The sequence below is a fragment of the Microtus ochrogaster genome, chromosome 1, assembly GCF_000317375.1.
Source record: "Microtus ochrogaster isolate Prairie Vole_2 chromosome 1, MicOch1.0, whole genome shotgun sequence".
In the NCBI taxonomy this organism is placed as follows: domain Eukaryota; kingdom Metazoa; phylum Chordata; class Mammalia; order Rodentia; family Cricetidae; genus Microtus; species Microtus ochrogaster.
Genome location: NC_022009.1, coordinates 82431262 through 82444128, shown reverse-complemented (window position 1 = coordinate 82444128; position 12867 = coordinate 82431262). Strand labels below are relative to the sequence as shown.

General features: G+C 40.8%; 1 protein-coding gene across 1 annotated transcript in view; it reads right to left on the bottom strand.

The window, feature by feature from the left end:
• Positions 1-910: 910 nt before the first annotated feature.
• The window catches only part of Prkar2b (protein kinase cAMP-dependent type II regulatory subunit beta), a 98622-nt gene continuing 86665 nt past the window's right edge, over positions 911-12867 (bottom strand). Inside the window, exons 7-11 of the mRNA XM_005343871.3 lie at positions 10586-10687; positions 7299-7373; positions 4769-4834; positions 4538-4676; positions 911-1378 (exon numbers count right to left, since the gene is read on the bottom strand). Of these exons, the coding sequence (XP_005343928.1) occupies positions 1245-1378; positions 4538-4676; positions 4769-4834; positions 7299-7373; positions 10586-10687 (516 nt within the window). The 3' untranslated portion in view covers positions 911-1244. The remainder of the gene's footprint in view (positions 1379-4537; positions 4677-4768; positions 4835-7298; positions 7374-10585; positions 10688-12867) is intronic.

Sequence of the window (12867 nt, the reverse complement as noted above, 5' to 3'; positions counted from 1 at the left end):
CCAAAGCCACAGAGAAACCCTGTCTCGAAAAACCAAAAAATAAAAAAAAAATTAAATAGCTTAAAAAAAATCTTTGTCACGTTAAATGTCCAAATGTCCAAATGCAATTTATAAAGAATACAGGAGGCCGGGCGTTGGTGGCGCACGCCTTTAATCCCAGCACTCGGGAGGCAGAGGCAGGCGGATCTCTGCGAGTTCGAGACCAGCCTGGTCTACAGAGCTAGTTCCAGGACAGGCTCCAAAACCGCAGAGAAACCCTGTCTCGAAAAACCAAAAAAAAAAAATAAAATAAGATAAAAATAAAGAATACAGGAGTTGCAAAATCAAAAAGGAAGCAGTGACACCATATATTTGATGATGAGAAATGTGTTTATGGGCTGAACGGTAGTGACACACGCCTTTAATTCCATTACTCAAGAGGCAGAGGCAGCCGGATCTCTCTAGTTTGAAGCCAGCCTGGCCTATAGGGTGAGTTCCAGGACAGCCAGGGCTGCACAGAGAAATGTCTTGCGGAGGAAAAAAAAAAAAGAAAACTTCATTTATGATCTTTCATCTTAAAAGACTCTCTGCCCAGTTATCATATCTAAGTTGTCAAGTCTCAAAAGCCACGCAGTTACGTAGGCTACTCACCGACATTTGTCAAAGAAGTCAAAACGTACTTTATTGCAAAAATATAAAAAATTTTTAAATTGCATATGACGTTTTATACCATTTCACCAGTAGGCCAAGGCTAACACATAACTTATCAAAGCCAGAGAAACTAGAAAATGAAATGACTGACATTTACTGGATGATGGATTATAAGAAGAATGTGATGTCATGTTAAGTCACATGAGTCATTACCAATTTCCCTCTTCAATGGGATAGTCACTAATTTGATACTTGAATAAATCAAACACACAGATCGGCCTATGATTACATCTTTTAATTATCTTATTAAACATGTACGCTTTCAATATATTATAACCATTTGAATAAAACTTTCAAATAATTTTATGGAATAAAAAGTCATTTTTATGAATATGTTGATTTTTTTTTAATGAACTACCCATTAGAAAGTGATGTTAAAGCCTACTGACTATTAAATCACTACTGTTTACTGATACATTGTAAATTTTTTTTGTTTAAAAAAAGGAAAATCCAAAATCACAAAATGCTTGGCATGTACACAAACACATTCTCAGTGGACTAACCACTACAGCGTAACTGTTTCACTAATGCTCTTTCCGCTCCGTACTTTTGCTTCATGCAGTGGGCTCAACAATATCCATGTTTGTTCCAAACAGCGCGACTAATTGTTCTTCATAGGTGGCGATGTTCCTTTTCATAATTTCCATGCAAGGTCCCAAAAGCCTTTCAAATGCTTGCACATCCATGGCTAAGAGAAAAGAAAAAATAAATAAATTGAAAATACCATTCCTTGCATAACTCCGAAATTCCTAAGCCATCCCTTTCTACTATGATACTGCCATTTTGATATGTTAACAACCCAAGAGAATTTTTAGTTGGATATTATAAAAATATGAGAAAATGTAAAGGTTAAAATGTTCTGCTTCAAAAAGGAAATAGGACCTTTGCTGGTTACAGTCTGGGATGCTTTGACGGATGAAGGACCTGTGGCGGAGTTGGTGGGAGATGCCTGATCCACGTTGGCGAAATGAGGGTCTAACCTGGCACAGCCTCTGGGCTTTCAAAGATAAACATAACCCCCTTCCCCAAAAGTGGTACAAGAGTGTTTCTTTTCCTGTTCTCAGAGCGTACAGTAGCATGGCGTGAAGATTTTTAGACATTCATACCACTGTCTATGCAATTCAAAATCGTGATCAATATGATGCTTTTTTCTGCATCTATCAATATATGTATCACTTTGCTTGTCTGCCTCGTGCATTTTATTTTGTGTTTTTGGTTTTGAGACTGTTTGGTTTATGTAGTTCATTCACAGTGACCTTCAACAAGACCTTGAATTAATGATCCCACACTTTAGGTGCTGGAATTACAGACAGGAGACACCAAACATGGATGTCTCCTGTATTTTAAAAGTTGGAGTTTATAATATACTGCTTAACATATCAAAATCTATCTCTCAAATTTGCATAGGTAAAAAAGGTAAAGTTTGTAAGGCTTCATGGACATTCTTGCATGGCACATTAGTAAAAATAAAATAAATTAGTAAAAATAAAAGTGGCCTGTATGTATTGAGTCATTAAATAGGCAAATGAACTACTTCTTAAAACAAGTAGTCAAAAAATACATAAAAAATAGCCATCTGAGAAATGCAGATCAATACTACATTGAGATTTCCCTCTTACCCTGTCAAAGCATCTATCATCAAGAAACAACAAAAGTTGACAGGCTTTTGAAGAATGGAAGCCTTGTCCGCCGTTGATGAGATCAATGAAGCCACTAGAAATAGGTATGTAAGTTCCTCATTAAATAAAACTAGACCCACCATTTTATCCAGGCTCTCCCCTCCTAGGCATGTCTGAAGGAGTCTAAGTCAGCACACAGTAGAGATACCCTCTTGCCCTTGTATAGAGCAGCAGCATTCACAATAGCCAAGCTATGGACTCAGCCTCAGTATCCATCAACAAATGGAAAATAAAATGTATACACACAATGCACTGCTACTCAACTAAAAAGAAAAACACATTGTGACATTGGCAGAAAGATGAACAAAGCTTAGAAATATCATCTTAAGTGGAGCAGACACTTTGTTTTTCTTCAGATGAAGCGGGGAGAAACATGAAAGCGGAAGGGGACTATTTGAAAAGTAGAAAGGGATCAACAGGGAGAAAGAGGGTAATTACTGTGAATATGCAAAGCACGAGCTACTCGTGAAAGGGTTACAACTTTATACAAGTTAATATGTACTAATTAAAGAAAAATCATTTTAAAAGACCTAGTCAGAAAACCATTCCTAAGGCAAAAGTCACCTCTGCGCTTGGAGTTAGTGGCACACACCTTTAATCCCAACACTTGGGAGGCAGAGGCAGGAGGATCTCTGTGAGTTCGAGGTCAGCCTGGTCTACAGCGTGAGTTCCAGGACAGTTAGGGTTCTTACACAGAGAAACCCTGTCTTGAAAAACCAACAAACGAAACAACAACAACAACAAAAAACATATATACACATACAAATTGGACCCAAAGCTCACAAAACATTTACCAGTGAGTGGTTAGATTGTTTATCATGTATATATTTACCACTTCCTAATAGAATATAAAAAATGTGATGTATTAATAAAATTCCTATAGTGAAAAATTTAAAAACAGAAAACTATGCAAATCCAACAGAAAGGAATTACGACAGAGGAAGCCATGGACAGATGGTGATGACACGGGTGTGCTTTAGAACTTCCTATGTTTTTCTATACTTCTTATATTTCTCCCACTTCCTTTAACATGATTACAACGAAATAAGTACGCACCTTTATCTTACAGTCAACATCTTTGAGGAGACTGTCAGTTTTGTCTTCCCTTTCATCAGAGGATTGCCATACTAATATTGCACTTTCTGAGGACCTTTTACAACATGACTCTACAAAGAATTCATTCCAAGGAACCTTGCAAATCTTAAAAATCACCGAAACTAACTTTTATCTTTTTGAATTGGAACATGAAGGGGATTATTATTGAATCAATTTTTTTAAATATGCATTTATTTATTATGTATACAATATTCTGCCTGTGTGTATGCCTGCAGGCCAGAAGAGGGCACCAGACCTCATTACAGATGGTTGTGAGCCATCACGTGGTAGCCGAGAATCGAACTCAGGATCTTTGGAAGAGTAGGCAATGCTCTTAACCACTGAGCCATCTCTCCTGCCTTGAATCAATTTTTAAAATGTCATTTATGTTTCTATTTTCTAAACCATGTTCTTCATTACCTGAGTGATTTCTTAGACAAAAAAAAAAAAAAAATCTCCGTAGATACCAACTGGAAGCGGCATGTCTGCCAAGCTCCCTTGGTAGAACAAAGCCATAGCAATCACAAACAGCAATTGATTATGTGCGGACAGACCTGACCGCCATCCCAGGGACCAGGGCGATGGCTGCGTTTCTTCACTGGCATTCCATCTTCCCAGAGAGCTTAATAATGAGCTTCACAAAAAGTGCCATTTTAGGCTTCTCTTTTGAAGAATACAATGCATGGCATTTTCTTGACAGGTTAAATATAAAACTCGTTTACTGGGAGTTCTTTTTTCAATAATTAAAGTAAGTCCAAGCCTTGTTCATATTTTCTTAAGATTATTTATTTATTATATATACAGTATTCTGTCTGTATGTGTGCCTGCAGGCCAGAAGAGGGCACCAGATCTCATTACAGATGGTTGTGAGCCACCATGTGGTTGCTGGTGGTTGCTGGGAATTGAACTCAGGACCTCTGGAAGAAGAGTCAGTGCTCTTAACCGCTGAGCCATCTCTCCAGCCCCCGCCTTGTTCATATTTTGTGAGGACTTTGGCACTTGTGAACCCAATAATGCCCCATATGATTTGAGTGCCTGGAGTGCAGACATAACAGGTCCACCACTGACCCTACCTAAACATTTGACAGTCCCGATTGCATGTGCAGATGCCGCTCTTGGCTTGTTAGTGACCAGGGCCAGCTCTCCAAAGTACTGTCCCCGAAAACACCGAGCGATTTCCACGGCACCGTTCTCCTCCACTTCTGATTTGCCCTGAGGAGGTAATTGAAGCGAGTTACATTTAAGTCTACCATCATTTTTTTAAAAAAAAAATCCATTATTTTCCTTGCTAATATGAGTTTTACCTTTCTTTTCATAGTAATTTTCACTTCTCCAGATTCTACAATGAAAAAAGAATCTGCCAAATCTCCCTATTAAAAGAAAAAAAATAGAGTGAAAAATGAGAATTCCATAGCAACCCTGAAATCATGTCCTTGAAGCCAGTGTACAGATCCTAGTCTGTAAGTGAAGTCATATTGAAGAGGCCATTTCATCTACGCTCAGAGGTAATGGCTGATAATTATGTAACATTTTTATTTGTAAAAGCATTTGCACGGCCGGGCGGTGGTGGCGCACGCCTTTAATCCCAGCACTCGGGAGACAGAGGCAGGCGGATCTCTGGGAGTTCGAGGCCAGCCTGGTCTACAAGAGCTAGTTCTGGGACAGGCACCAAAGCTACAGAGAAACTCTGGCTCGAAAAACAAAACAAAAAAAAAAATAAATAAACAAAAAAAAAAAATAAAAGCATTTGCAATAATACATTCTCTACCAGAAAATATGGCAAGTAACCCGAGCTAGGAATCTTCTGTCCAATTCTGTGCTGAACCATATACACAGGACAGCACAGCGGTGTATCCCGGCAGCCTCTTCCATCAGCGGGCTATGTCGGCACACTCTGTGTTCCTTGGTGCCTAGCAACATGCTCCCTGTGTCCACCTAAAGTAACACGTGTTAGCACAGTGACTTGCCAGGAGCAGAAAGAACCTGGGAGCATTCAGAAGCAAAGGATACTAGCTTTGGCATGTGCACTTCCAGCTTCTGAAAAGACCACTGGGACTGAAAAGGCTGGTGGCGTAGGTTTTGCACAAACTCTGATTTCTAATGCTGCCTCCTCAAACATGCTATGGAAGATTTCACTGTTTCAGGTCCTTCCCGTGAATCCTGAGAAACACGAATATTTGAAAACCTCTCTGCCACAATTTAAAAACTTAACATGAGACAGTACCACAACATACTCAAGGTCCTGACTTTTACCTTAATCTCTAGGACCTCAAACAAAACCAGAGATTATATAACAAAAATAAATGTTAGGCCTAGATTTCTAAAATATAGGATAGTATATGTGGCAATACTTTGTGTTTTAACAAAGAAGTTTGTCTGAAGAGAAGAGGACAGCTAAGCTACTAGAGGCCTGGCAGTGGTGGCATACACCTTTAACCCCAGGACTCAGGCGAAAAGAGGCGGGTGGATCTCTGTTAGTTAGTTCAAGGCTATCTTGGGCCATACAAAATTGATCCAGTCTAAAAAAGAAACAGAGCTCACACAAAAATGATCCCAGCATTTGGGATCGCACGCCTTTAATTCCAGCACTAAGGAGGTGGAGACAGGAGTGATATGGCTGGACAGAGAGAGGAATCTAAGGCAGGAGGAGGCAGGAGCTCAGTGCGGTCTGAGGCAGCAATTCAAAGCAGTCAGTCTAAGGATGCAGTCTGAGGAGGCAGTCTGAGGACAGAATCGCCCCTTTGGGCTGAGCACTGGTAGAGGTAAGAGCTCTAGTGACTGGCCACTCTGTGGTCTGTGTGTGTGTGATGAGGGGAGTGGGGGTAGGGACAGAAAGATACTTATTGGCCTTCTAAACAATAGTCTTTTCTTCAAAGAGCCCTTGAATCTTGGCCTTACCCCATCTAAGTGGAGACAGAGAAGTGGATGGGCCGGGGAAGGGGGTTGGAGAAGAGGGAGGGGAAACTGTGGTTGGTATGTAAAATAAATTTTAAAATGATGAAAAAGAGATAATAACTCAAATAGACCAGTACAGCAGACTGTTGTGATTTTTTTAAAAAAAAAAAAACAATAATTCAGTAGACTGTTGTGATTTAAAAAAAAAATCCACAGAATATTAGAAATCCCCTCAAGTCATGTATGTTTCAAATGTCTACAGAGCCTACTTTCTAGGAGCTCTCTGGCTGACTATGGCGCTGTACACAACACAGTTGGTTTCCCGCAGGGAGAAACCATGTTTAAAAAGCATGAGGGTCTCTGTGAGTTCGAGACCAGCCTGGTCTACAGAGCTATTTCCAGGACAGGCTCCAAAACCACAGAGAAACCCTGTCTCGAAAAAAAAAAAAAAAAAAAAAAAAAAAAAAAAAAAAGCAAAAAAAGCATGAGGGTTAGAGCAGACTTGTATTAATGTATCCAGTGCTTGGATACGGTGCAGCATGAGCTCTTCTCTGCAAATGTCATCGGGAAGCAGCCGTAGGAGGTCTCAAGACCTGATCCTGCAAAACTCTTTATCATCGCCCAATGGAGCTGGGTTCATGGGAGAGCCACCACTTCCCTTTCGTATATGACATCCTTCTATACATGTGGACTTCATGTTACAAACTGTAACACCACTCAGAGAGTCAGGCAATGGTTTAATGAAAATTCATTTGGAATAAATTATATAAAGAAAAACATCCAAATTACTTACTGGCTGTAAAAGCATTTTTAGTAAGTTGTTTGGTAGAAGTAATATTCATTAAATCCAACATCGCATGCTGATTATTAAACCAAGTTTAACGAGATTTCTAAGACATCCTTGGATTTAACACTACACGGATTGACATGGTATCATACCTGAGCGATGATCTGTTCTCCGTCGCTGTAAACTTTGGTGCCGATCACATCCACCACCTTCAGACGTTCAGAAACCTACAAGGAGAATACAGTAACAGAAAGAAAAAGACAGTAATGGCTGCTCTTGTCAACTGGACTACATCTGGAATTAACTAGAACCCAAATGGTTGAATATACTCCTGAGAAATTTTTTTCTTTTTATATTTTTTTTCTTATTTACTTTGGGGTTTTACCTGCATTCATGTCTGTGTGAAGTGAAGATGTCAGATCTCCTGGAACTGGAGCTACACAGACAGTTGTGAATTGTTATGTGGGTGCTGGGAGTTAAACCCAGGTCCTTTGGAAGAGCAGTCAGTGGTCTTAACTACTGAGCCATCTCTCCAGCCCCAGAATTTTTTTCTTAATTAAATACTTGAAGTGATTAAAGATCCACCTTTAATCTGGGCCACACTTGCTGCTGCACTGCCCACAGAAAGAGCAGGAAAGAAGGCAGCGCCCCCTCCCTTTGCATGCTTGCCCTAGCTTCCTTCCCTGGCATTAGAGTCCACTTCTTCAGGATTCTGTCACATACCAAAGACCAGCTGACACACACAGCCGCGTGAACTGAACAACTACTGGGTTCTTAGTTTTCCATTAGTAGGTAGCTATTATTGGCCTAGCAGTGCCACAGCCTATAAGATACTACAATAAATCCCCATATATAAAGAAGGAGCTGCCATATATGTGTGTGTGTATATATATACATATATATATGTATATATATACAGTATTACATATTCACCATAGGTACAAATGTAATTGTTATATATCAGCATATATTATATATTAAATATCAGCATATATTATATATTAAATAAATTCTCTCTTCCTCCAGCAAACCCTAAGTAATACACAGACCACTTATGTAATCTTACCTATTTTAGACATTTAAAAGGGGCTAGCTATACTGCTAAATAAACTGAACAGTGTTTGCTTGTGTGATTGTTAGATTAACTGCTAGAATTCTCAAATAGAAAAATTTGTATTTCTATTTTTTTCCATAAAATAACGGCAGACTGAGACACTCCCAGCCCAGATTTCCATATGGCAGCAATAAAGCGACGGCGGGATGGCAGCTGCTCCCTTAGAGGGAGCACGTGTTCTCCCGTTTGCCAAAGTCCCTTCCTGGGTCACATGGCTCAGTTTGACTGGACAGCCTCCCTGATGAGTTCTATTGGAGGACAGGAACTACCGGAGAAGTCAACTCCCTCTGCATTCCACAGTGTGGCCAAGGTTCTTCCGGGCATAAACCAGCAACCCTAGAAAGATGCTACTGTGCTGATGTGTGCCATTTTACGGCACCGTAAGACATACATCTATTTCTCTAGAACCAAGGAAATTACAGCAAAGCTGAATTCTTAAGGTAACAATTCTTCCACAAGTGTCTGCCCTCATAGATAAGAAACAATCGGTCTCGTTGAGAAGACATTGGGCTAAGAAATGAAAGAGAATCATGGCGGGTCCATAAAGTTGTGCAGGAGGCTGTACTAGGCGGATAGCAAGTGCACAGGTCTGAGGTGAGGGCTGGCTTGTTTGTGTCACGGGAAGAAGCTAGTGTGTGAGGCAGGAAGAATGTGGAGCAGTAGGAATGTTGTCAGAGGGACCCAGGCGGGGCAGGATACTGGGCAGGTCCTCAGGGGCCATCAAAGTTATCCTGTCCTGGAAGGGTGGATAACAGAAGGCAAAGGAGGTCTAGGACCCACAGGCTCCTGTAGATGTCTGATAAAAGTCATACGAGAGTAAATGATGATACAGACAGTGGTGATACTGGTGAAGGTAGTGGAAGATGACTGGATATTACAGATATTCTGAAGAATATCTGGTGTCAACCCATAGGTTCCCAGTTGGTGGCACCGTTTGGATAGGATTCAGAAGTGTGACCTAGCTGGGGCCAGGCTTTGAGCTATTCTCTGTATGCATTCTGTCTCACCGTTATGGATCAAAATGTAAGATCTACTGTTCCTGCTGCCATGCCTTTGCTCCATGATCATGGACTCTGAAACTGCAGGCCCAATTTATTCAATGTTTTCTTTCATAAATTGCCTGGTCAGGGTGTCTTACTACAGCGACAGAAAGAAACATAACGAGACGAAGAGCAAAAAGGGTGATTTGGGGCATCTGGTCCAGGTTGAGATGTGCACAGGTATCTGACAGAAGCTGTTAAATTAGTAGTGGGCAGTGAGGATCATTTTAGGTTTGAAATATGTGAGATTCATATTTCAAATTCTCACATACCAAGTAAGTGTGTGTAGGTACATTAGAAACCAAGGCTGAGGAATACCAACTTTAAAAGTGGAGAGAAAGGGGAACAAGCAGTAACAACCCTGGGGGTTGGGGTGGGGCAGTGAGGACCTCCTGGGTTTAGGTAGTTCCTCCCTGTAAAGGGATAACCAGCAGTTAACTCTTTATGCTATTAGATAAATGGCACCTATAAATTTGCTATAGACTCTAGATAAGAGCCTTATTTTCCAATCACAATAATAAAATGTACTTATAGGCAGTAAAAGAGCTAGCAATGAAACCTAATGTCACTATCTGTTCTTTTCATAGGAAAATATGAAAAGACATTAAAAATTATCATTCTTACTGTGGGGGTACTACAGCACACACTGTGTGGAGATCAGGAGACCTTTCCACCTTTATGTGGGAACTGGAGTTGCCGGCATGGTTAGCTTTTTTTATCAGCTGGGCCTCCTCACCAGACTGTCTAAACAAAGCAGTCTCCACAGTACGGGGGCCAGCCATGATAAGCTAAGTCTGGGCAGGTCACCCAAAGGAAGTTCTTTACTTCCAACCATTGTCACCTGCCAGAGTAGAACTAAGCCCTCGATAAATTTAATAGAGGCCCGAGTCTCAGTAGTTTACCCTGAAGCAATACCTGGTAGCAGAAAGAACCACAAGCTGAGATAACCCTACCCCCACCCAGGAGCAGACCATTCAAAGGAAAAGCCTAACATTCCAACCTCTGTAGACAGGGTCACCTGCCAGCACACTCACCAGGACACCCCTAGACAAATGTCAGCCAATCAGGGGTCCTTAACCTCAGAGAACTCCTCACCCCCACCTTTACTACTATAAAAACCCAATTCTAACAGAGCTCGGGGTTCTCCAGTTATTCCAATACATTGGACATGTGGCGAGACCTTTGCAAACTTGATTTAAATAAAGGCTCTTTGCTTTAATATACCGGACTCTTGGTTTCCTTGTTGGCTTTTGCGGGAACTTCGCGGATTTGGTATAACACTCACCTCCAGGGACTTGAGGAATGGCAGCGACTCAATAAAGCTTTCATACATCTTTCTCTTTTTGGCATTGTTTTTTACAATTATTCTCCTGAAGGTTACCCTGTCCTAAAGAGAGAGTAGTAAACACAAACGCAGTTAAAATCTGAACAAATACTTCCATTCCCTTCAAGGATTACACAATAATCGATGACGTTAAAGTTAAAGATTAAACATGATTAGACTCTCAACTAATATCATATTTTTATTTCTTTGAGCACAAAATTTACTGTATACATTTTTCCCCTTTATTTTCTTAGAAAAAGAAGCATTCATCCAGGCAATGGCGGTACAGCATTAAGGAGGCAGAGACAGGCGGCTCTCTGAGTTCGAAGCCAGCCTGGTCTACAGAATGAGTTCCAGAGCAGGCAGAGCCACACAGAAAAACCCTGTCTCAAAAAGGGGGGTGAGAATTTAAGGGGAAGAAGAGGAAGAAGGAGAAGAGGAATGGGAAGGGAAGGGAAAGGAAGGGAGAGAGGGAGAGGGAGAGGGAGGAAAGAGAGAAAGAGACAGAGAGAGAGAGAGACAAGCATTCTTTAGATTAGTGGTTCTCAACCTGTGGGTAGTGACCCCTTTGGGGGCTGAATGACCCTTTCATGTGGGTCGCATATCAGATATCTTGCATTTCAGATATTTACATTAAGATTCAGAACAGTATCAAAATTAGTTATGAAGAGCAACAAAAATAACTTTATCATTGGGGATCACCACAACATGAGGAACTACCTTAAAGGGTCACAGCATTAGGAAGCTGAGATCCCGTGCTGTATTGAAGGTCACAGTGTTGGGATGTCGAGAAGCACTGCTTTAGAAACAGATTCTGACCAGCACACTGGGCTCTATGCCCACATGGAGGCACTGTCACACTATAAAAATATATACCAATACCATTCCCTCACTGTAGATGGCAGGGTTGTTGCAAAATCAATTAAGTAGATAGGACCGAACCTGGGTTTAGTATTGTTTTAAGTATTTACTTCAGTCAGTCACAGACACAGTTCAATGTGACATTCCTGAAGTATACATATACTAAGGTAAGAACTACAAGAAACACTAGTTGAAAAGAAGTCATCCATAAAGAATTGATAATGTAAGCGTTCTTAAAAATACATATTTATACTAGTGGTGGTGGCACACACCTTTAATATCAGCACTTGGGAGGCAGAAGCAGGCGCATCTCTTAAGTTCAAGGCCAGCCAGGGCTACACAGTGAAACCCTTTCTTGAAAAACCACAAAAATAAACAAAAAATACATATTAGTTTTCTTCAGACTCACATAATATCACATTTTTCCTTTTAACATTGAAGGTACAAAAAAAACCCTATATTCTTGACTGGGGTCTTAGTCTAGACTTTATCATGTTTACAGTCTAAATTCTTTTTTTTAAAAAAAATAGCTCAAAAGCTATTTTCCCCTAAAAATTTTATGTTGCAAAAATTCTCATAAAATGTTTTTATTCGTACTTAACTAAATAGCTCCATAATCACATAGTTTGGTATTCACCAATGAGTAACTATACCACTTTAGTAAGATTAAAACTGGGTATTACGTAACAGCTTGATATGCCAACATTTTATGGATACAACTCTAACAATGATGAACTATATGTGTCCCCTCCCCAAAGTCCCAATCCTAAACCTGAGCATGCTGGTATTAGGAGATGGCCTTAGGAGATTAGGCCAGGAGTGTAGAGTTGTCCTGAGCAGAATTAAGTAATTCTCATAAAAGACCCTTGAAACTGTCCTGCCCCTTCCACCAAATGCAACACCACGGCCATCTAGGAACGGGCCCTAGACACCAAAAGCTCTTGTGGTTCTTAGCCTCCACAACAGTAAGGCAAGAATGCCTGTGCCAGCTGTGGTGAGTTGAGTAACAGCCAGACAGAATGAGACACTAAGAAATTAGCCTGTTTCCAAGTTAATTACTACTTTGATGCCAGCTGTACTCTGGATTTGTACTTCCTAATGTTTTAAAAGAGACAGTATCCGGGCCAGCAAGACGGCTCACCAGGTAAAGGCACCAACTGCCAAGCTTACTGACCTGAGTTCTATCAGCAGGACACAAATGACCTCCACACGTGTCCCCAAATACACACAAAGTAAAAAGTAAATGCATACTGCGTGGTGATGGCACACACCTCAATCCCAGTACTCAGGAGGCAGAGGCAGAGGCAGAGGCAGAGGCAGAGGCAGAGGCAGAGGCAGAGGCAGAGGCAGAGGCAGAGGCAGAGGCAGAGGCAGAGGCAGAG